The sequence below is a fragment of the Eptesicus fuscus genome, chromosome 10 (genome assembly GCF_027574615.1).
Source record: "Eptesicus fuscus isolate TK198812 chromosome 10, DD_ASM_mEF_20220401, whole genome shotgun sequence".
NCBI lineage: Eukaryota > Metazoa > Chordata > Mammalia > Chiroptera > Vespertilionidae > Eptesicus > Eptesicus fuscus.
Genome location: NC_072482.1, coordinates 4,441,302 through 4,463,676, shown reverse-complemented (window position 1 = coordinate 4,463,676; position 22,375 = coordinate 4,441,302). Strand labels below are relative to the sequence as shown.

At 61.8% G+C, this 22,375-nt stretch overlaps 1 protein-coding gene across 2 annotated transcripts in view; it reads left to right on the top strand.

Moving 5' to 3' along the window:
- Positions 1-22,375, top strand: part of GRM4 (glutamate metabotropic receptor 4) — a 95,781-nt gene that overhangs the window by 60,138 nt on the left and 13,268 nt on the right. Inside the window, exons 3-7 of one of the 2 annotated variants that reach the window (XM_054722174.1) lie at positions 2,809-2,944; positions 5,895-6,049; positions 7,942-8,082; positions 17,310-17,510; positions 17,696-17,832. In XM_054722174.1, coding sequence (XP_054578149.1) covers positions 2,809-2,944; positions 5,895-6,049; positions 7,942-8,082; positions 17,310-17,510; positions 17,696-17,832 — 770 coding nt within the window. The remainder of the gene's footprint in view (positions 1-2,808; positions 2,945-5,894; positions 6,050-7,941; positions 8,083-17,309; positions 17,511-17,695; positions 17,833-22,375) is intronic. The other variant, XM_054722175.1, reaches the window with a different exon arrangement.

Below are 22,375 nucleotides of genomic sequence, written 5' to 3'. Positions count from 1 at the left end.
GGGTGCGTACCCCAGGTCAGGTGCGTGCACAGACACGTCCAGGCTCACGGCCCCCAGGTGTCCCCTGACAACACACCCCAACCCCTTCCCCACGTGGCCTTGTCATGACACAGGGGACAGGCTGAAGGGGCGGCTGAAGGAGACAGGCGGCCTGTCGCCAACCCCTGCTCTGCCTGTGACTGTGTGACCTCGGGGAAGCCACTGAGCCTCTCTGTGCCTCAGTTTCCTCATCTGTATATTGGAGCTGCGCTGACGATGCCGCCCTCAGATGAGTAATATAACATCTGCAGAGAAATATTCAATGTGGGTTAGACGCCCCATAGTTCACTGAGCTCTGCATAACCCCCAAACTCCCCCCCCCACCCCCCGCTTCGTAGCTCGGGTCATGCTCTCATCTCAAGTGCCTGCGACGCACATTCTCGCTGACAGAGCTGTGGTCACCATCTTCCTTCACCAGCAAAACGAAGCACGCGAGACATGCCTGGGCGGCAGGCGGGGCTTCCAGGACCTCTCACAGGGGCACTGCCCAGAGAGACTCCTTAACCGGAGTTTCTCCTCATCGGAGAACAATTGACTCCATCCTGCCTCCCTCCCCGGCCCTGGGCCCCTCCCTCCTGCAGCCAGGTGGCTCCCCTCACCCCACCCAGCCTCCTCCTCTTGTCCATCTGTCTCCCCAGATGGGGCAGAAATGCTGCAGTTGGCCCACTTTCTAACTGCAAAGCAACCATATGGAGGGCTTAGCCGGAGCCGAGTGTCTGCCTGGCGGCCATTAGTGCCGGGCAGCGCTCCCTGTGCCCCAGGACTGAGGGGCCCGGTCCTGCCAAGGACCTCTTTCCTTCTCTCCCTTCCTTCCCCATGAGCTCCTGACATGGGGATGGGGGTTCTTTGGGTGTCTGCGGAGAGAAGGGGGGAGCTTGGTCTGCCTGGGAGAGGCAGAAAGGGAGGTGGGTGCTGGGCAGGGTGGGGGCAGGGGCATGGCTGCCTTGCCTGCTGCAGAGGGCAGGGGTGCCCTTCCCGGGACAGGGGTGTGACAGTGTGTGTGCTGTGTGGCCTCAGGCCTGGCGGGCACCTGGCGCGGAGCTGCCCCCTCTATTCCCTGTACCTTGTTCTCTCCAAAGTGCCCCTGCCTGGCTGCTTACGCCGCCTCCCTCTAAGACCCAGCTCAGGGTCACCGCCTCTGGGCAGCCTCCCCTGGTTACCACCTCTGCCCATGGGTGGAATCTCTTCTTGGGTGGAGCTGGGTGTTGGCACCTTTCCCCTGGGGCTGGTGGGTGGGTGCCCCGGCACAGTGAGCCCCTGGCCGCCCAGGCCTGGACACACAGGTGCAGGGAGCCGTGCCGAAGCCTCAGGTTGCCCCACCTGGACCGGGAGGCCACCCGGAGGCCAGGGGTGCCCAGCCACGTGGATGGCTTGAGGCACTGGCTGGGCCCCGAAGGGCTCCTGTTTGAGGTGGAGCTGGGCCAAGCCCCTGAGGGGGGCTCAGAGGTGGTGATGGCCTTAGTAAAGGGTCTGGCTGCATTCAGAGTAATCCCTCCTGCTTTTCCATCAGCGGAGCCCTGACTGTGCCACCAGAGGCCCTGGGGTCTTATTCCCTGGAGGGGAATACCCCTCTGTACCCCAGCCGGCGGGGGTGGGGGGGAGATTCTGTAGCTTTGAGCCAGCCGCTTCTCTTCTCCGAGCCTCAGTTTCCTCGTCTGTCAAATGTGGTTGATGATAGAAGCACAGGTCCACAGTGCTTTTGTACGAGGAGATCAGGGGGTTTAAGTTCGTGGGTAATACCATCCTCGCCAGCGCTGGGACAGTCTGGGGCTGGAACCGGCTGGGTGAGGGGTACAGGCTCCCAGGGTTTCTGTGAGCCGCCAGCCTGGGTGAGACCGGCTTCTTGCAGAGGAGTGAGCAAGAGGCAGGCTGGCCCTGGTCCCCTCCCCCGGGTCCCAGCCCGGCAGGCAGTGGGGCATAGTGACAGGAGGGCTCCCAAAGACCCCCTGACCCCAGTCACTCCCCTGTCTGTGCAGCACCGCCCCTCCTGCCGCACCCCCCTGCACGGCCTCCCCAGGCTCATAAGAGGGGGGTAGCGGGGAGGGAGGCTGTGGTGTCAAGGCACCAGCCAGGCCAGAGTTGGAGCCCGAGCAGGGCCTGTGAGCACTCAGAAAGGAGCCTGGAGCCTGGACGATACGGAGCGGGTTTGCGGCAGCGCCGCCCAGGTGTGTGGCACCAGCCAGCAGCCTTGCACACTGCTTTTCGAGCGGCCTGCTGGTGAGCACAGGGCCTGGGACAGAGGCCTGGGAGGTGGGGGTGGGCGTGGGCGTGGGGGGCACTGATGGGGCGCTTTGCTCTCATTCTCAGATTCACTCCTAAAAATCCTTTCGGTGTGGTTCCAATGAAGCAGTCAGCATTTTCTCAGCACTTACTGTGTGCCAGATATGAGTGTATTTACATGCAGTAGCTCAGCTTTACAACAACCCTGTGAAGTAGTGGTGTTATATCTTCACTTTACAGACGATGTGTTTGAGGCACAGAGAGGCTCAGTAACCGCCCTCAGGTCACACAGTAGTAAGCAGCAGAGCCCAGATTTGAACCCAGGCAGACCAGCTCCTAAACACAATGCCGTATTGCCTCTTGCCTACTTTATAATGGGGAAACTGAGGCACAGAGGACTTAGGTGACATGGCAGGGTCACCCAGCTGGTGAGTATTGGAACTTGGGGGCTCCCGCCTGGTTCTCCTGGAGGGAGTATGAGTTGGGGGAAGGGGAAGAGAGACTCCGGCTCTCCTGTCCGCCCCAGGCTGACTGGCCCCCTTCCCGCAGGGGGCGTGTGCATCGCCCAGTCGGTGAAGATTCCGCGGGAGCCCAAGCCGGGGGAGTTTGACAAGATCATCCGGCGCCTTCTGGAGACCTCCAACGCCAGGGGCATCATCATCTTCGCCAATGAGGATGACATCAGGTGAGGGGGCAGCGGGGCAGGGGTGGGGAGCCAGGGACCCTGCTGGTGACCTTCCTGCACAAGTCTGACCCCAGAGAGGGGTCCAGAGGGCAGCGTGGTGAGTGAGTGTGGGGCTGGGACGCCCCTCAGGCAGGGCCACAGGCCAGAGCTAGTGGGTGCCCCTGTTCTCCCCCCTCCCTGTGTCCTGCGTCGGTTCTACCAGCCAGGGGTGGGAAGCAGGTACCGTAATGGAGGGGCTCCGGCCCTGGGGTTAGGCCAGAGCACCTGGGTGCTAAGCCTGCTCTCTCTCCTACTGGCTCTGAGACCCCAGGCAAGTTTTCCAACCTCTCTGGGCCTCTCTTCTGCTTAGAAAGAGGGGCCTAAGGCTGTCTGCCTGGCGGGGTTTGAAAACCGTGTGCCGGAATGGCACAAAGGGCTCAGAGTGGCTGGCACGCAGCAGGTGCCTAATGCACGGTGGCCACTTCTCAGCTCCTCCCTCCTTTCTTGGTGAGCTCAGGGTAGCGGGGAAAGGCCTGGGCTGTGGTTCTAGTCCTGGCTTGGGGACACACTCACTGTGGGCAGTATTGTCCCCTTCCTGGGCCTCAGTTTTTGCGTCTGGAGAATGGGAGCAGGTGGACTCCAGGTGCCAGGACCATGCAGTGCAGCAACCCTGGGCCAGCCCACAGCTTGCACACCTGCCCCTGGTGCCCGAGGCACAGGTCCAGAACTCGGTGCCTTTAAAAGATGACCCCTGAACCCCTCCTAACCTCCTTCCCTCCTTCCTGCCTTTTCCTGTTACCTCCTCTCGGAGACTGGCCAGGCCTCTGTGACCCCCCAGTCTGAGGGGAGACACAGCCCTGCCCTGGGGGAGCCCCCATCAGAGGGAGGTCACAGCCCCTGCTCAGAGTCCGGTGGGGGAGGCATACCCCTGCATTTGCAGAGTCGGGTGGGACAGCAGCCCTGGGCCTCCCCAGGCCCTGCCCTTAGGGAGCTGGCGGAGCTGCTGTGCTGGCAGGCTCCCCTGCCTACTGGCCCCTCCCTCCTTCCCTCCCTCTCTCGTTCCCTCCCTCCCTCCCTCCCTCCCTCCCTCCCTCTCTCCTTCCCTCCCTCTCCCCCTCCCTCTCCCCCTCCCTCCCTCTCCCCCTCCCTCCCCCCTCCCCATTGCTAACAAGCGTCCTCTCTGGGCTCATTCTGTGCAATACTTCCCCCACGTGGTGAGGAGCCCACCTGGACTCCTGAATGACAGGAAGCAGATTCCCCGGTAGACATTGCCGGGTCCCTAAGTTCTGGAACATCATCCAGACCTCAAAACGAAGGACCATCTCGAAGGGAGGCACCTCTGGCAGTGAAGGGCCAGGGGTGTCCTAGGAGTCCCCCTGACGCCTCTGAGTGAGCACAGAGCTTGCTCATGACCCCTCAAAGCTCGTAGGTGCCTTAGTTCTGGCTCTGGAGGTTCCTGTTGCCCTTGGGTCAGCCAGTCTGGGGGCAGGGACAGGGGGTGGGGGTGGGGATGGGAGGGGACCCCTCTGAGCTCCTTGTCCTCACTTCAGTCACAGCCCCCGCACTCCTGCTCCCACTTCCACCCCACAGCCCAGCAGTAGTCAGGGCTCATACCCACCCAGAGAGGCCACTCCGGCCTCCTGCTCAGCTCAGATGGGCCCGGAGCTGGGAGGGCAGATGAGGGCACTGTGCCATGTATCCCAGAGAAGAGGCCCCTGGGGGAGGGGAAGTGTGGAGGGAAGGGGGGGGGGGCATTTCTGGAAATGCACATGCATTTCTAGAAGCAAAGAGAAGTAAAAATAAACCCAGGTGACTTTGCAGGGGTGGAGGTCGGTCATTTCTGGCTGGCAGGATGCCACCGGTATTAATAACCTGCGGTGGCAGCAGCAGGTTTGGGGGTCTGCAGATGTCCGGATCAGGGGATGGGAGGAGGGAAGGTGTGGGCTCTGGGGCCTGGAGACAGATTTCTCCCCAGCTGTCCTTCCCAGTAGGTCGCCTCTGTACAGGCCCAGCAGCACCCCAAGCCTGGGGCTGGGTCCTGGCTCTCACCCATGAGGGGCCTGGCCAGTGTCTAGCATCCTGGCCGCTGACTTGCTGTGTGATCTTGAACAAGTTGCTTGCCTCCTCTGAGCTCCAGTGGAAGGAGCTGGTTGGGGGATTCCTCCCGGCCTCCCTGTTCTTCTCCTTGAACATGTGTTTGAGGGGCCACTTAGACTGCATCTGTTAAGCCTCTCTGCCCTGTGCTGGGTTCAGGGACCCTGACTTGATTAAAACCACTGCCAGGGCAGGGGACAAGCATAGCCCAGGGGGGCAGCTCTGTGCAGGACCTGGACTCTGGCACAGAAGGAGGAGGGGTGGGGCACTGCTGGCGGGGGAGCAGCAGGTGCAGAGGGGTGTATGGGTGTGTGCCTGTGCGTGCATGCCTGTGTGCATGTGTGTGCATGTGTGTGCATGTAAATGTGAGAAGCCGTTGAGATGTGGGTTTAGGGTGAGGGTGGCTTGAACCTGAGAGGACAGGGGTTGGGCAGATGTAGGTCTGGGAGCCTGGGTCAGACACGGGGCAGGTACATGCCTAGGGAAACAGGCCTGGACTTTGCAGGGACAGGTCAGCCCTAGGGGACAGGAGTGGGACTGGGGGAGCACATGGGGCCTGTAGGCAGGCGTGGGCCTAGGGGAGAGGCCAGGTCTAGGGGTACATGTGTGGGATGGGTGAGAGGGGTACCTGTGGGCAGGTGTGGGCCAGCGGCAGAGGGAACTATGGTCTAGGGGGACAAGCACGGGTGCTGGGGCAGCTGTGGGCCCTGGGCTCCTGTGGGTCAGTGGTGGAGGGGGCGGGGGATCCAGGCATAGCCTGGGGGACATCATGGGCTGCGAGGGGGACAGGTGTGTGCCTGGGGGGGTGTCAGCCAGCGGCCAGGTGGGAACAGCATGGACAGCCATGGCTGGGCTGGGCTGGTGTGTGTTCCCACAGGCGTGTGCTGGAGGCGGCACGGAAGGCCAACCAGACAGGCCACTTCTTCTGGATGGGCTCGGACAGCTGGGGCTCCAAGATCGCACCTGTGCTGCACCTGGAGGAGGTGGCTGAGGGCGCTGTCACCGTCCTCCCCAAGAGGATGTCGGTGCGAGGTAGGCCCAGCAGGCCCGACGGCGCGCCCGCCTCTCTCCCCTCCACCGCCGCCAGCGTCGCCCCTCACTGTGCCTTCTTATCGCCCCTCCCTCCCTCTCCCACTCCTTACCTTTCCATCCTGTCCTCCCTCTTCTTGGCCCACAGCCGCTCTGTTCTGGGCTGGCCTTTCTGGCCTCACTCAAGCCCTCCATTGAGATTGAGGGCTTTTCTCTCCCTTCTCAGATATTTTTGGGCGCGGGAGACGTGTGACACATAGAGGCTCATTAGTCAAGCTCTCGCCTTCATCCCCGGATACTCCCATCCCTTTTCCGTCTGGAGCAGGCCCTGGCCCTGCCTGGAGGGGGTCTCTGCTGGAAGGGCCCGGAGCTGCCCGCAGGCCCCGAGGAGAGGGTGCTGGGAGGGCAGGAACGCCCTGCGACCTGCCTGGGGCGGGCAGGTCTGAGTGGTACAGAGGTTGGGCCTGCCCTGCTCGGCATCCCTTCCTCCTGGTCACCCTGGGCAGGAACAGCGGCTGTGCGGACCTCGCTGTGGGTGAGGTGTGGCGTTCCCACTAACGGCCTGGTTTGCCAGGGACCTCTCTGTCCTCACCACGGGGAGGCAGGCTCCTCTGCTCTCGCTCCGTTTGGTGGAAAGGCCTGCGGACATCTGCCTCCACCAAACTTTCCCAGAGACCGAGCCTGAGCAGGGGAGGGACCTGCTCAAGGTCACAGAGCCGTGTCCTCTACTCTCCCGGAGGCAGGGGAGCACAGGCAGCCATTTCCACACCTCCCCTCCCAGCCCCAGACCTTATTGGTACCTGCAGTGCCAGGCCCCACAGACTCCGGCTGGTCTCCCCATCCACCGCTAGCCTCGTGTGGGTGGATGCATCGAGGCCCCGAGAGATCAGGTGACACAGTGGCTATTACGTGGCAGAGCTGGGATGTGAGCCTGACAAGTCCCCTTTCTCTCTGGACGTTACAGAAGCCTTTAGAGCAGTGGCTCTCAGGTGAGGGTGCTTTGGCCCCGAAGGGCATTGGGCGATGTCTGGAGACAGCTTTGCTTGTCACAGTGGCGGGTGATGCTCTGGCACCTAGCAGGTAGAGGCCAGAATGTAGTTCAACAGCTGCAGTGCCCTGAGAGTCCCAGGGCCAAGGTGGAGCAACCCTGCCCCCGGCCAGCCGCCCCGCTCTGGCAGACAGCCCCTGCCCCCCCCCCCCCCCCCCGGGCCCTGCCGCCCAGGAAGCTCGCCATTTGGTGTGGGCCCCTGGAGCTTTCAGCCTCTGGCCTCGCCCAAGCAGCGGAGTCAACTGCGCATTACACGGAACAGTCTAGAAGGGGCGTTGGGTGAGAGAGGGCATTGCTCACCGCCACCTGCCGCCGGGCAGGGTTTTCTGGGCTCAGAGCAGAGTGGGTGAGCTCCCAGGAGCACGTGGAGGCGGAGGCTGCACGGTCAGTGACGGGCAGTTCTGGACTCGAAGGGAGACCAGCTCCTGGCCTTGCTGTGACCCGGGTCACCCAGCCTCTCTGGTCTGGGCTCCTCTTCAGAACCAGAGAGCTCAGGTGTTTCCCCGGTGTGGCACCCCCCCCCCCGGCCCCGCCCCTCTTTGCTCCAGTCTCAGGACCTGCCGCGGCTCCTCACAGAGGCTGAGAGTAAAAAGGCGGCAGGAGTGCCCCTTCGCCCTTCTCTCCCATAAAGGCAGCACTTGTAAGACCACACATGCTCCCCCTGGGACTCCGTAAGCTCTGTTCATTCAGAACGAAATGAAATGCTCCACGTTTTGTTTTCCCCACCTGGCCTGGCTCTTCCCGCCCTCCCTCCCTCTGCCCGGGCCATCTCTAAGCCGGGGGAGCAGGAGGGCGGGGGCGGTGGAGAAGGGCGTTCCCCAGGCCTGACGTCCCGGTTCCCGGCCAGGCTTCGACCGCTACTTCTCCAGCCGCACGCTGGACAACAACCGGCGCAACATCTGGTTTGCCGAGTTCTGGGAAGACAACTTCCACTGCAAGCTGAGCCGCCACGCGCTCAAGAAGGGCAGCCACGTCAAGAAGTGCACCAGTGAGCACGGGGGGCCCTGGGTCCCCGGGAAGCCTTAGCGGGCGGGGCCCCGGTGGACGCTGAGGGGGGCGCTGAGGGGGAAGGCTGCTAGTGCCCAGCCAGGTGGCACATACTGCAGGGCCCAGGCCACTGGGTGAGAAGATGGGCTGGCGCCTGGGCAGGAGTTGGGGTCTCCAGGGGGCGGGACCATAGGGACGGGGCCCTAGGGGCGGGGCCGTAGGGGGCGAGGCCGAGCTAATTTAGGGTTAGGTCCCAGAAGGTTAGGGTGTTAGAAACCTCTGTGGTCTCTCCCAGACAAGCCATCGGTGAGGCTGCTGAGTGGGGGGAGGGGCTCCTAGTTCTCGGGCCTGTGGTTGCCTTGGGGTTCACCTGGAGCCCGCAGAGCTGCACTGGCCCCAGCTGCCCTGTGGACTCCGGTTGGACTCCCAGGAGTGCCTGGCTCTGTTCCAAGCAGGTGGATAGAGCAGTAAACAAGAGTCAGAAATCTCTTGGCGTTTTTAATCTAACGGGGAGACCGACAATCAAGATCAGGAAGTAAATATAGACTATGTCAGAGGAAAACGTGCAGTAGATAAAAAACAGATAAGAAAGAGGACGCCTCCCAGCAAAGGTAACATGTGGGCGGGTCCCGAGGATCCAGGACGGAGTGAACCGGGGCCGGACAGGACAACGGTCCATTTCCCAGGCTGTTTCCCAGGCAGAAGGTGGTAGAGCAGGATTTGAACTCAGCTGTGAGCTCCAGGCCCGCAGCCCCCTGGGGTTGCCCTCAGGTTTGGATGTGGGTCCTGGGTGCTCCTGGTCTGGGCAGCTGGGCAGCAGGACCTGGGCTCAGTGATGCTGGGAGGGGCCGGGCGCCCTCCCTGAGAGGTGCCTGTGCGAGGAGGGCGGACTCCCTCCCCTGTCCTCCTGGACTGGTCGGTGCGGCTGGGAGGGCCAGGTGGCCAAGGGGCCGCAGGACAGGCCACAGGACATGCGTGGATCCTAGGCAGTGGTGGCACACTGGTGCCAGGACAGGAGGGGATGACGTGAGTGGGCAGGTGGGGGGCGTGCTGCCCTCTGGTGGCCAGGCTCACTGGGAATCGTGGCCTCTTAGGACTGTGGATATCCCCCAGGGCCCGGACAGGTTCCTATGCGGGTGGAGGTGGCAGGGTGTGTGCTCGCACACGTGTGTGTGTGTGTGTGTGTGTGTGTGTGTGTGTGTGACTGTGTGTGCATGAGTCGGTATGTCTAAGGGAGAAGAGGCGTGTGGGCTGACAGCCATGTGCACCACTTTATAGTGTATCTGCTGTTTTGGAACGTTAAAGACATGATCTCATTTCACCCTCACAGTAGCTCCGGGGGCTTTTATGAGCCCCGTGTCATGGAGGAGAATATGGAGCGCCAGCGAGCCCAAGCACCGTGTCCAGGGCTGCACAGCAAGTGCTTCATGGCGCAGCAGTCACGGCAGAGGTGGCAGGGTCCCCACGTGTCGGGCAGGGTGACCGTGCATCCTGCTTATTCTGTGTGTGCGCCCCCCTCCCCCCTCCCAGGTGCCTGGCCCAGAGCCAGCACTCCATGGTGTCACCCTGGTCCTTCTGCCGAAGGCATTCTCCCACGGGACCAGCTTGGCAAGGCCACGGGAAGCCAGCGTGTGTGCATGTGTGTGCGTGTGTTGTGTGTGTGTAAGTATGAGAGCATCCCAATTTATTCTCAAAAGTGCCCGAGTGGGGATGGAAGATTGGGTGGTCACCCTGATTATAGGTCATCACATGTGGCTTGGGGCGGAGATGGGTGAGACTGGACATGGGGCCAGTGGGTAACTGGCCTCGCCTGCCCAGGGCGAGGGGCTTTCTGGAGTCACCTGTTGGTCTGGGAGAGGCAGGCGGGGACAAGGCCTTGGTCCGTCCGTGTGGGCTCTGTCCAGACTCAGTCCTCAGGTCGGAACTCGCAAACATCTCCCAACTGGGCTGGTGAACGGGGAGAGGGCCCCCTCGGGCAGCCCCAGGGGTGTCTGGGCTGGCGTCAGCAGGGTTCAGAGGAGGGTCTCCGTCACTGAGCCCGAGGCAAGCTCTGTGGCCTCTGGGCCTTCGCTTTCCTGTCTGAGAAGTGGGGTGATGGTGAGCCAGCCCCGAGGGTGTCTCGGGGGGTGAGGAGGGTTAGTGGAGGCTCTGTGTGAACTGGCACGGTGGCTCCCAGCCTGGCTGTGCATTGGAGCCGCCGGGGCCCTGGCAGTTTGTAAAGCTGCCCAGGTGAGTGCGCGCATGTTCAGGGCTGGGAGCCTTGAGTGGGAGCAGTGCTCCCCCAGCCTGTTCACACTGAATCACTGGGGACCTTTTAAAACGACTGGTGCCTGACGCCCACCCCCAGACACTCTGATTGAATGGGTACTGGATGTAACCAGGGCATCGGGATTTTCAGAAAGTGCCCCAGGTGTTCTACTGTGCAGCAAAGCGTGGGCGGCTCAGAGGGAAGGGGGTGCCGGGAGGGAGGACAGCATGCACCCCAGGCTGGAGGGGCGGCATGAGCAAAGGAGCAGAAGCGGGGTGAACACGGGGTGGCGGGGGGAGTGGAAGGACAGCACCTGGCAGCGAACCTGGATCCTGGCTGCATCTGAAGCTGCAGCAGAGGCTGGTGAGAGTCCCTGCGTGGCCCCAAGTCAGGCGCAGTGGGAGAGGTGCGGAGCGGAGGAGCATGGGAATGTTTGTGGGGCCTGAGGCCCCCTGACACCCAGCGCTGGCTTCCCATGGCCTTGCCAAGCTGGTCCCGTGGGAGAATGCCTTCGGCAGGAGGACCAGGGTGACGCCCAGGGAGTGCGGGCTCTGGGCCAGGCACCTGGGAGGGGCGAGGGGGGCTCACCCCCAGGTCTGGATCTGACTCTGCCTCCTCCCTGCTGTGTGACCTTGGACGAGGTATGGAACCTCTCCGAGTCTCCGAGCTCAGGAGGCTGTCTGTAGAACAAGGAGGATCACACCCGTCTCAGTGGGTGCTGTGCGGGTTGGAGATGGAGTGTCTGAAGAAGCTGGCGGAACACGATGCCGACGAGAGGTGCTGATGACCTGGTTGTTGTTGACAAAGAGAGCGAGTGCGAGGTGGGATGCTTAGGCAGTTGGGTAATTTAACAGCCCACGTGTAGGATCCTGGATCCTGAGGGTGGGGGTCTAGGCTGTCCCCGGCGCTGCCCCCGTTATCGGCGAGGACCTGAGGCAGTTCGTGAACATGACAGCTGGGGAATTGGCAGAGCTGGAGGCACCCCCACGCGAGCCTGGCTCCAGAGCGCGTGCCCTGCCGGCCGGCTGCTGCCTTCCCTCCCTCTGGGCCCCCTCCCTCTTGTCCTCAGCCAGCTCTGTATTCTCCACCTGCCCCCTCACCTCCTCCGGATCCTGCCCCACCCACACTGCTGGCCTCGGGTTGGCCCCCCACCCTGGACCCCTCGACGCTAGCATTCGGCCTCTGCCCCAGGCCCTGCCCGCCCTGCCCGAGGTCTCCCAGTGAGCCAGGGCCACCCTGCGCTCCTGTCAGCGCCCCTGCTGAGAGGATGGGTGGGCCCTCTCGTCCGGGGGTGCTCCCCCTGGGGAGATTGGATCCAAGCTGCAAGGCTGTCTTCAGTTCATTTCCCTCTGAGACAAAGATTAGAGAGCGAGCAGTTCACTGGGGGCGGGCAGACCCCCGGAAACACGGGAAGGCAGCATAAAGGCAGTGGCACCAAGCAGGTTCCCTCTGAGAGCTGGAGCTCCACACCCCTGGGCTCTGGGGACAGAGGAGCACGCCTCTCAGTCACCCCGGGGGTGCGAGGCGGGGGTGGGGGTGGGGGCCAGTAGATGCTACTCCCATCAATCACGGGAGCTCTCCTGGAGGGGGATTCCTCAGCACCCCACCTGCTGCAGGCCTGGGCGATGAGGGCGCCTGTGACCAGAGGAAGCCCAGAAGAGTGGCAGGTGCTGGCAGCTGGAGGTGGGCTGTGTGCCTCCAGGGGTAAGGGTGAGGGTGTGGGTGGGCACTCATTCTTCCTCAAGCATACCGCCTGGGAGTCCGCACACTTGGGTGTGAGTCCTGGTGCTGCGGCTCCCTAGGCGTGTGCCGTGTGCCGTGTGCCGTGTGCCGAGTGGCTGTGGGCAGGTCCCTTCACCCCTGAGGCCTCAGTGTCGCCCCCTCCCCAACCCCGAGCCCAGCCCCAGCAGAGCACCTGCCCGCGGTTCCCGGAGAAGGATGGAGGTGATCTGCAGGAAGCGTGGCAGATGGCCCAGCGACCACCGCACCTGGCACCCGAGCGAGCTAGGGGTCACCCAGCGGGCAGCTCTGCAGCTGTCAAGGCCTGTGGAAGGCAGCGCCTGCCCCTCCCCTCCCGCCTCCTCCTCGGGAGCTACAGAGCAGGGTTTGGAGGCAAAGCTGTAAACAGGGCAGATGTGGCATCCATCTTTTTGACAGCACTGCCAGCCAGGTGATGGCTGAGCGGAGGAAGGCCGGCTTTATGAGGAAATAGGAGAAATTTACTGCTCGCTGCTCCCGGGGGCCAGGAGCTCCGAGCGGGAGGGCGGCTGCGTGGCAGCTGGGGATGTGTGGACGATGCCGATCGCCCAGCCTGTGATAACAGCAATGACAGCAGCAGCTAATGCTTGTACAGCATTTATCACTTGTCGAGCTCTGCTCCAGCGCTTTGCATTGAATCCTCACAGCAACCCATTTTACAGATGAGAAAACTGAGGCATGGAGAAGTTAAAGACTTGCCCAAGGGCACAAGGTAATAAGTAGCAGAGTTGAGATTTGAACCCAGGCTGTCTGGCTCCAGAGATGTTTTGCCTTGGGCCAGCTGATGTCCTATCCCGAGGGCCCTCCTGGCTATTCCAGCGGCTTTGAAGGGCCTTCCACTCCACATTCCCAAAGGAGCCTGAGGGGAAGGGAAGGGAGACCACGTTTGGAATTACCTACTGTGTGCCAGGCCGTGCCACCCATTAGAGGAACTCACAGTTACTCAAGCCATCAGCCAGATGGCTTCCCCTCCGGGCCCTGCCCCTCCTGCTGCTTCTCACGTTCACCCAGCGTTTGCTAAGAGGCTGTGTGCTCAGCCCTGTGCTGGGCTTGGGGATGGGGCCAGGCCTGCCCCGGAGCTCTCCCTGCAGGTGGGGGACAATATGACCTTGCAGACAGGTGTGTACGCCAGGCCTCCCAGGAGTCAGAGCCGTGGGCCTCCAGGGAGGAGCTAACAGTGAGGCCGGAGAGGGCAGGTCCAGGGGCCGCTGGGAGGGGATGGGGAGTGCTGGGGACGAGCATCTTTACAGGAGGTCAGACGTCCTCACTGAGGGGAGAGACTTGAGCAAAGACCTAAAGGCATGAGAGAGCGAGGCATGTGGATTCCTGGGGAAGACCATGCCAGGCAGAAGACACAGCTTGTGCAAAGGCCCCGAGGTAGGCTGGTGCCTGGCAGGTTAGGGGGCAGTGAGGAGGCCCCTGCAGTTGAAGGGAGAGCAGCAGGTAGATTGGAGGGGGAGGGGCGGCAGGTCGTGTGGGCCTTGTAGACAGCTTGCAAGGATTGTGTCTTCCACAGACTGAGAAAAGGCCATGCGGGGTTTGAAGAGGGTGGGTTTAATCTGAATGACCATATGCTTGTATGAATGTCATGCTGTGTGTTACACATATTTTGTATGTTTATTTGTACATTGTGTACATGGACATGCATACAGATGTGCTCAGATTCATGCAGGTTTGTGTGTTGCTAGTCTATATGTGTAGATGTGAAAGCATCTGGGTGTATATCTGGTTGGTTCTGTGTCCTGTGTGAGCATCACCGGTGTGTGTGTGTGTGTGTGTGTGTGTGTGTGCGCGCGCGCGCGCCTGTGTGTGACTCAGGAGGGCTGTGCTGGGCGGGTGAGTTGTGGAGAGGTGAGGGGGAGTCAAGGAGGAGCCCTTATTATTTCAACCTTGAAAACACATTTCAATTACAATTTACAACCTGCAGACAAAGGCTGCAGTCACCGTAGTAACCACAGCTGTGGGGATTGGGGGAGAAATCCTCTCCGCTGGCTCCCTGGCTGGCTGTCAGCGCAGAGGAGCCAAGCGCATCTCCGGCTCATTGTGCCCCGGGACACAATTAGGACATCTTCACACTGTTGCTGCTGTCACTGCTGCTGTGTGTCTGGGATTTATCTCTCCCACTGACTCCTGAATCTCGTGTCTTGCCTCCTCCCAGATCTGCGGTGCCCGTGCCGGGCCTGGGGCTCCCACCACCCGTGGGAGGGGGATTTTCTGACCCCTTTCCCTCCGCGGCCACTACCTCCTAGCCCTGCAGACAAGTCCTGAACTCCCGGCGAGGCCCGGCCTGACAGTTGGCACAGGGCCTGGGCCCCACAAGGGGGAAGAGGCAGGTCAGGGAGAAGGGGGGGGACCGTTCAGGGTGGACAAACTCTTGTGGAACTAGAGCGATCTGGGTTCAAATCCCAGCCAGCCAATCCCCAGGGATGTATGAACACCTACTGGGTGCCGGGGTTCCTGCGAGACTCGGGACGGCACTGGACCACCTGCAAACCTCGGCTCCCTCCTCCGGAGGGGGCCTGCAGCCCCCCCACTGAGCTGAGCCTTGGAGGAGAGCAGGGCGGGCTCGGGAGGGCTCACTGCCGAGGAGCCGGGCTGCGAGGAGAGCCGGGCTGGTTGTGGGCACACTTGGACGGAGCACCTGGTCCTGCCTGACGGGCGTGTGTGACTCCTGCGCCCCACCGGCCGCGAGAACGTGGGCTCTGTCCCTGGGCTTCCTGTGGGCGTGGAAGGGCCTCGGGTTAGAGGTGTGTGTGTGTGTGTGTGTGTGTGTGTGTGTGTGTGTGTAGGGCTCGCTCAGGCCTGCTGCGCTCTCACAGGTAAAGGTGCTTTGCAGGCCACCTCACTGCACCTGTCTTCTCACCTGTAATTGGGGCTAGACTTGAGCAGAAGTCAAGGACGTGAAAGTGTGTTGAGAAGTTTCTAGAAGTCCACGGCTGGCACCCTGGCAGCTTTGGGGTGTAGATTGGGAGGGGCCCACAGCAGCCCGGGCAGAGACAGGCTCCCCAGTGGGAGGGGCCCCTGTGGGGAATGGCTGCTTCGGCGGGACGCTGAGGAGGGGCCCCTGGGGAGACGGGAGAGCAGAGCTGAGGGCCGCTGGGGCCATTGGCCGGTGCGCTGGGGCGCCTGGCCGAGGGAGGGCTGCCTCCTTCTGCGGTGGCCGCAGCCTCCTCCCCCGCCTCCTGGTTAATCATTCAGTCTCTGTCCCTTTGAACCGGGATGGAGCTGCGGGGAGCTGAGTTTTACCTTCTTCAGGCTGCAGAGGGCAGGACCCGGGGGCTGCAGGCTGGGCTGCAGGAGGCAGCGAGTGAGGGGCCTAACCCCTCTGTGGCCCTCTGAGGACAGGATTGTTCCTTGCATTTCTCACCCAGCTCGGCTCTTAGAAGCTTGTGATCAGAGCCTCGGACAGAGCAGGCTGCGCTGCGGAAGCTGGGAGGTTTGCCTTTCACGTCCATCCTGTCTCTGTGCCTTGGCCTAGAAATAGCTTTGCCTGTTAGCAACGCTCTGCTGTGCGGAGCCCGAGGCAGGCGGGGCCCCCACGTCCTGGTACCTGGTGCCTAACAAACTTCTGGAGCAGTTGGCAAGCACCAGGCCTCTCTGCTGCCCTGAATATTAACCCATTAGTCCCCACAGGGTCCCGATCCTGGCCTGAAACTGAAGCCCGAGAGACGGAGTGATGGGTTCAAGGTCACACAGCTAGAGATGTGGGCGGAGCTGGGGTTCCAGCCGGGACAGTCTGGTGCCCATGCAGTGCTGCGTGGCGGGGGGTGAGGGGCTAGGGCACCAGCCTCGGGGCCCACCCATCTCCAGCCCTGAGGCCACACCGCAGAGTGGCAGGCTCTGGACCAAACTGTCCCTGTGGAGCCACTGGACATCTGCCCCAAACTGTCCAATCTGAGCACTGACTCTCGGCTCTGACCCCGAGGCTGGGGAAACGGGAGCCAGGCTCACCCTGGGCCACGGGGTCTTGGCGGCTGAGGCAGGGATAGGAGCCCTGGCAGGCAGGCACGGTGACCGTCACCGTGTAAAAACGCAGGGTTCCCCCCCCCCCCCCCCGGGGGTGAGCTGGGGTCCTGGGGCCTGAGGTCAAGTGCAGTCTGGGGTGTGTGGGGGGGGGAGGGGCTGGAGCTGGGAGTGCTCATCCTGTCCCCGAGGCTGGCGCTGTGACCTGCGGCCGCCTCTCCGGGCTTCAGTTTTCTTATCTGTAAGTGACAGAATTGGAGCAGATGAGCCCACGGGCCTGCCACCCAGCCCCGCGATCCCGTGGTTTCTAGCTTCCACTCAGCAGTCCCTGGGGATCTGTCCCGAGCTAGGCCGGGAAGGGTGGCCACCCTGGTGGGTGGCGACTGAGCGTCTGGGTGTGGGGGATGGGATGGTGGAGCAGACCACAGGGCAGCAGGGTGCCCCGGCACCCACGTCTGTCTCTCAGGTATGGGAGGAAGGGGATGGACGCAGTGACTTCAGAGCTCCCAGGGGTTCAGGGCTGGTGCTGACCCACCCAACCTGGCCCCCACACAACGGGTCCTGAGGCTCAGGCCCGTGGCTCAGGGGGCTGGGCACAGATGTAGTGCTCGCCCTGCTGCCCTCGGGGAATTGCCTTGGGAAGGGGTGTCCCTGGCCCTCCAGCAGGGTGGCGTGGGGTGGGGGTGGCTTATGAGGGCTAATTCCCTGTCCTGGCCTTGAGGGGGAGGCTGCGGCCATGCTGTCCTGGCCTTGTCCTTGCTGGGTGGGTGTCCCAGCAAGGACACCACCTGCTGGGTGTCCCTGGCCCTCCAGCAGGGTGGCGTGGGGTGGGGGTGGCTTATGAGGGCTAATTCCCTGTCCTGGCCTTGAGGGGGAGGCTGCGGCCATGCTGTACACAGGGGCTGGGGCCTCAGGAGGGGAACCCGGGCTTCCGTGGTGGTCTGTCCATCCTGTCCCTCTACCCTGCCCCGTGTCCTCACCTCGAAGTCCCTGCCCCGCCCCCTGCCCTGGCTGTTGTGGGGCCTGCGGCACAGCGTCTAGGGGTCCAGTGGGGAGAACAGCAGGCCCTCCCTTTCACCCCCTGGGGCCCCCAGCTGCCTCCACCAGACGTTTCCTGGGGAGCAGAGCCAGCAGTGGGCTAGGAGCCAGGAGAGCTGGGCCGCCTGGTGGCTGCGCACCTCTGCTCCCCACTGCGCGGTCAGCGAGGGTGGCGGGCGTGGCGGGCGTGGCGGGCGCCCACTCTGGGTGTTTGGTTGCAGACCGCGAGCGCATTGGGCAGGACTCAGCGTATGAGCAGGAGGGGAAGGTGCAGTTTGTGATTGACGCCGTGTACGCCATGGGCCACGCGCTGCACGCGATGCACCGGGACCTGTGTCCGGGCCGCGTGGGGCTCTGCCCACGCATGGACCCCGTGGACGGCACCCAGCTGCTCAAGTACATCCGCAGCGTCAACTTCTCAGGTGGGAGCGCGGTGCGTGGCCCTGGCCAGCCGGGGGTCCTGGGCCCGGGGGGTGGGGTCAGAGGGTGAAACCTCCCCGATCTCAGGCCTCCCCGGAGGCTTCTCTGCCCTGGGCTCATAGTGCTCCAGCCTTGGGGTGCAGGCTCAGCAAAGAAACTGAGTGTGCGACTCCCACGGTCCCCACAGGCATTGCAGGGAACCCCGTGACCTTCAACGAGAACGGAGATGCTCCTGGCCGCTACGACATCTACCAGTACCAGCTGCGCAACGGCTCTGCTGGGTACAAGGTCATCGGCTCCTGGACTGACCACCTGCACCTGCGAGTAAGCGCCTGGCGGGAGGGCGGGGGTGGGGCGCCCGGGTGGAGAGTCACTCGCCCCTTCCCAGCTCGGTCGGGGGGACAAGTGGGGCAGCCCCTGAGTAGCCCTGGCCTCTGGGATTGCTGCCGCCAAGTCGGGGTTTTGTTCCGTGCCCCCTCCCAGACATCAGAGGGCCCCGAGCCCCACTGGAGATGGAAGGACAGGGCCGCTGGACCCCCGCCGTGTCTGCCCCTGCCTCTCCCTTGCCTGGGCCTTTCTGCCTGCCGCCCACTTCCAGGGCAAAAAGCTCTGGATAGAGGCTCATGTGGAGTGAAATGGCTGGTGCGGGCAGCGGGGTGAGCAGGGGGGCTGTGTTTGGACAGAGGATGGTGTTTAAGGCAAAGGGCGCAGTCAGTGGCAGGTGGGGAGCTGTTTGAGAGTCTGTCTCCAGCGTTGTCAAACCCACGGGAAGCCCGCCTTTTCCTGGATCCTCCAGCCACGCTTTCCAGCTCACAGCTGTTCCCGGGACATGGGGACATGGGGACATGGGGACTTGGTGGCTTTCTCTCTGGCCTCGGGCTCCTGCCGTGAAACAGAGCAGTGTTTGCAGAGGGACAGGACCTGTGGTTCGTTCCCTAAGGAAATGCCCGTGGACTTGGCCCCTGCCTTGCAAGGTGAGGGGTGGGCACAGTGTGACATCTGGATGGACCCGAGAGGCTCCGGGCCCGGGTCCATGTCGGGCCTCACCCGTGCTTCTTCCACATCCTGGGAGAGCCGCAGCGTGTCCCGCGTCCCCTCCGTAATGATCTCTCTGGTGACAAGCCCCTGGGGCCCTGTAGAGCAGTTTCTGCCGATGATCTCACTCAGCCCATCTTCTAAGACAGGAGATCTGAGGAAACCCAGCCCGAGGCGTTCCAAGGGCTGCACAGCACGGCGGGACGGAGCTCATTGCTATGGTGATGCTCCTCGGTGCTGAGCGGAGACAGACAGACAGACAGACAGGCAGGCACTTGACAGCGTGGGACAATGCCCCGCAGGGAGCCGTGCCTCATTCCGGTGCAGTGGGCGGGCGGGGGCAGTGACTCACCTGGCTGAGCACCTGCTGTGCGCAGCTCCCGTTCCAGCATGTGGCCTCCCCGTGAGGACAGCGGCGGCAGGCGGGCACGGTGCCCATGCTACAGCGTGCTGAGGGAAGGCCCCTCCCACTGTGCGGCCCTCCCCCGGCCTGCAGTTGGGGTGTGGGGAGGTGACCACACCGGCCCACTTTCTCCCCGAGCGCTCACTGTGGGCTGCGCGGTGGGGGCCACAGAGCAGGCAAGGCTCAGGGGGCCGAGGAGGAGGCCTCTCCGGCCGGCGCCGGCCCTCGCGACTGCTTCTGCAGATTCCACAGAGATTCCCTGGCCCCCTCCCTCCCCCCCCCCCCGTCCCCCCTCCGAGTGTCAGCCCTGTCGGGGCTGGATGTGGGCAGGAAAGCAAACACAAAGACTCTGCCCTTGTGGGGCTGACGTCCTGGTGAAATCAAAGAATTTCCGTTATGACTTCTAAGTGGAACCCCCTCAGTACCAAAGGGCTTCATGTCTGCGCTCCCTGGAACAGAAAACAAGGCTCAGAGGTTGCCGCGTCTTCTCCAGGCACACAGCCAGCTGGCAGCAGAACGGTGACCACATTCACTGCGTTTTCCACTGGAGCCAGAACTTTCCAGAACACCCGCCGTCACCCGAGTCCTCTGGGAAAGGCCCCTCCCCCGCAGTCCCGGCTCCGGGGCTCGGGGATTGCCCGGCCTCGGCGTCCCCGCAGGCCCCGGCCTGGCCATTGCTGTGGTACTAGGGGACCACACGCCCTGTCAGGCCAGAGCCATAGGACAAGCTCCTTCCTCGTGGCTGTCTTCCCCTGGCCATGAGGTCATCTTTGTACCCCCCCCCCCGCCCCCACCTTGTTCCTCAGCTCTGAAACCCGCCCCTCGCTCCGGGGCCAGCTGTTTTTTTTCCTCCAGGAGTAAGCACCCAGCACCCGCGACGCCCCTGTCCGGGCAGGCCCGCTGCTCTCTAAGCATCGGCTCTTCCTTAGAGTCACTTCCTGTGGAGCAGACGCTGTGAATCCGGCCCCCAAGTGGTCAGCTCCCTTTGCCCAGCACCTCCCGCTTACTTTCCAGAATTCTGTGACACTCAGAGCGCGCCCACCCTCCTGTGGCTCACTCGCTCACAGTGACCGTGTCTTTGGAGACGTGGGATGGTGACTAGCACTAGTTTAGAGCAAGATGTGAACACTAACCCTGGGCACGCAGTGGCTGTCCTGGGAGTGAACCTTGGCTCATTGCTCTCCGCTGACCCCAGCTCATGTGTCGCCGGGAGGCCCGTGGGCCGAGCCATCAGCAGCGCTTCTCCCCGCCAGCGTGCACCCGAATCTCCTGGGTCTCCTGAAAACTCAGGCTCTGAGTCAGTGGGTCTGGGGTGGACCAGAATTTTTGCTTTCCCAGCAAGCTCCTGGGTGGAGCTGCTGCTGCCGGTCTGGGGGCCACTGCTGAGCAGCAAGGCCTCCTGAGCGTGCTCTGCTGTGCCGTGTGCCTCTAGGCCAAGCATGTCAAACTCAAAGGCTAACACGGGCCAAATAAACAAGGTGTAAGCTTATGTGGCTGCAAAAAAACCAAAAGCTTCAATTTTCATAGGATCGTAGGTTTATTTCGATAGAGACATGCTGAATACAAAGGGCTGAAATAAATGAGTCATCGTTAACATAAAATAATAGAACATTTTAATAAAAATTCATATTTTTCCTTGAACATTAATTTACCAGACACTAAATAACTGCACAAATTAATAAGGGTAACACAAATAAACCTATTTTTCTTATTCTCCGAAAGTGAAATATTTCCTTTTGCGCACATCAAACAAGTCAGTCCAAGACTAATGACATGGCCATCGGCTGCTAAAATATTCGCTGCTAGTATTAGTGGAGAGAAATACCATAAGGGATATGAATGCAACACAATTATAGTAATTAGTAATTAGCGAATGTTGTAGTTCGTTATTAATAACTAGGGTCCCGGTGCACGAAATTCGTGCACTGGGGGTCGGGGATCCCTCAGCCCAACCTGCCCCCTCTCACATACTGGGAGCCCTCAGGGGATGTCCTACTGACGGCTTAGGCCCACGCCCCACAGGGAGCGTACCTAAGCCGCAGTCTGGCCTCCCTTTGTGGGAGGCAACCGGGCTGGTCAGGGGAAGGCACCAGCCCCATCACCCCACTGCTGCAGCCACTGTCAGTCACCGCAGCCACCAAGGTGTTTTCATCAACATGGACTCCAGTGCCTTCACCAAGAAAAAATGACAACTTTCTTTAGGCATTTTCAAGATGTGTCTTTCATAGGATATGGATTTCTTTCTTTTTTTTTATCCTCACCTGAGGGTATGTTTCCATTGACTTTTAGAGAATGTGGAAGAGAAAGGGAAAGACAGAGAGAAACACTTTGATTGGTTGCCTCCTGCATGATCCCTGAATTGGGCCCTGGCCAGGGAGGAGCCTGCAACCTAGGTACATGCCTTTGATCAGAATCAAACCCAGACCCTGCTGTCTGCAGGCTGAGGCTCTATCCACTGAGTCAAACCGGCTAGGGCAGGATATGACATTTCTTAGCCCTCCAGCAGTGGACCTTCATTTTTTTCTCCAGAAGTGTGGCGGAAAAACCCTAGGTCACCTTTTTGGATTCTTATTACCCAAGTTACTAAGAATATTACCAGTGGCATACAGGAAGCTTATCCAATGTGCAGTCAGAAAAGGTGTTTCCTCTATAGTTCACACCAATCACCGGCTGTGCCCTGCCCAGGCCTAAAGCCTCTGGCTGAAGCTTTAGTCCTGGGCAGGCCTCTCCAGCTCCCTCTGATCACTGGCTCAGCCCCTGCCCAGGCCTGCCCAGGCTGAAAGCCTCTTGGGCAGGAGTGGACCCCCAGCTCCCTGTGATCAATCGCAGGGGTCCGCTCCTGCCCAGACTGAAAGCAGACCCCCAGCTCCCTGCCCAGGTGATCAATCGCAGGGGGTCTGCTGGTGTACCAGGCCGAAGCAACCCCCAGCTCCCCGCTTTCGATGGCAGGGGGGTCCGCTCGCCATGCCCACCATCCAATCAGAGTGAGGAGCTGGGTGTCCACCATGCCCACCATCCATCGAAAGCAGGGAGCTGGGTGTCCGCTCCGGCTCCAGGCGGAGGCTTTCAGTCTGGTGCCAGAGCGGACACCCAGCTCCCTGCAATCCGTCGCAGGGGGTCAGCTCAGGCTGCCTATGTATGCAAATTAACCGCCATCTTGGTCAGTTTTATTTGCATTCTCGCTCTGATTGGATGGTGGGTGTGACGTGGCTGGTGGGTGTGGCAAAGGTGTGGTCAATTTGCATATTACTGTTTTATTAGGTAGGATCCTATATAATAAAAGGCTAATATGCAAATTAGAGTTCAACTGACCAGGAGTTCAACTGACTGGGAATTCGACCGCTTGCTATGACGTGCACTATCCACCAGGGGGTGGCGTGAAACAAAGGAAGGCCCAGCCGGCAGCCGGAAGACCCCGATTGGCCCTGA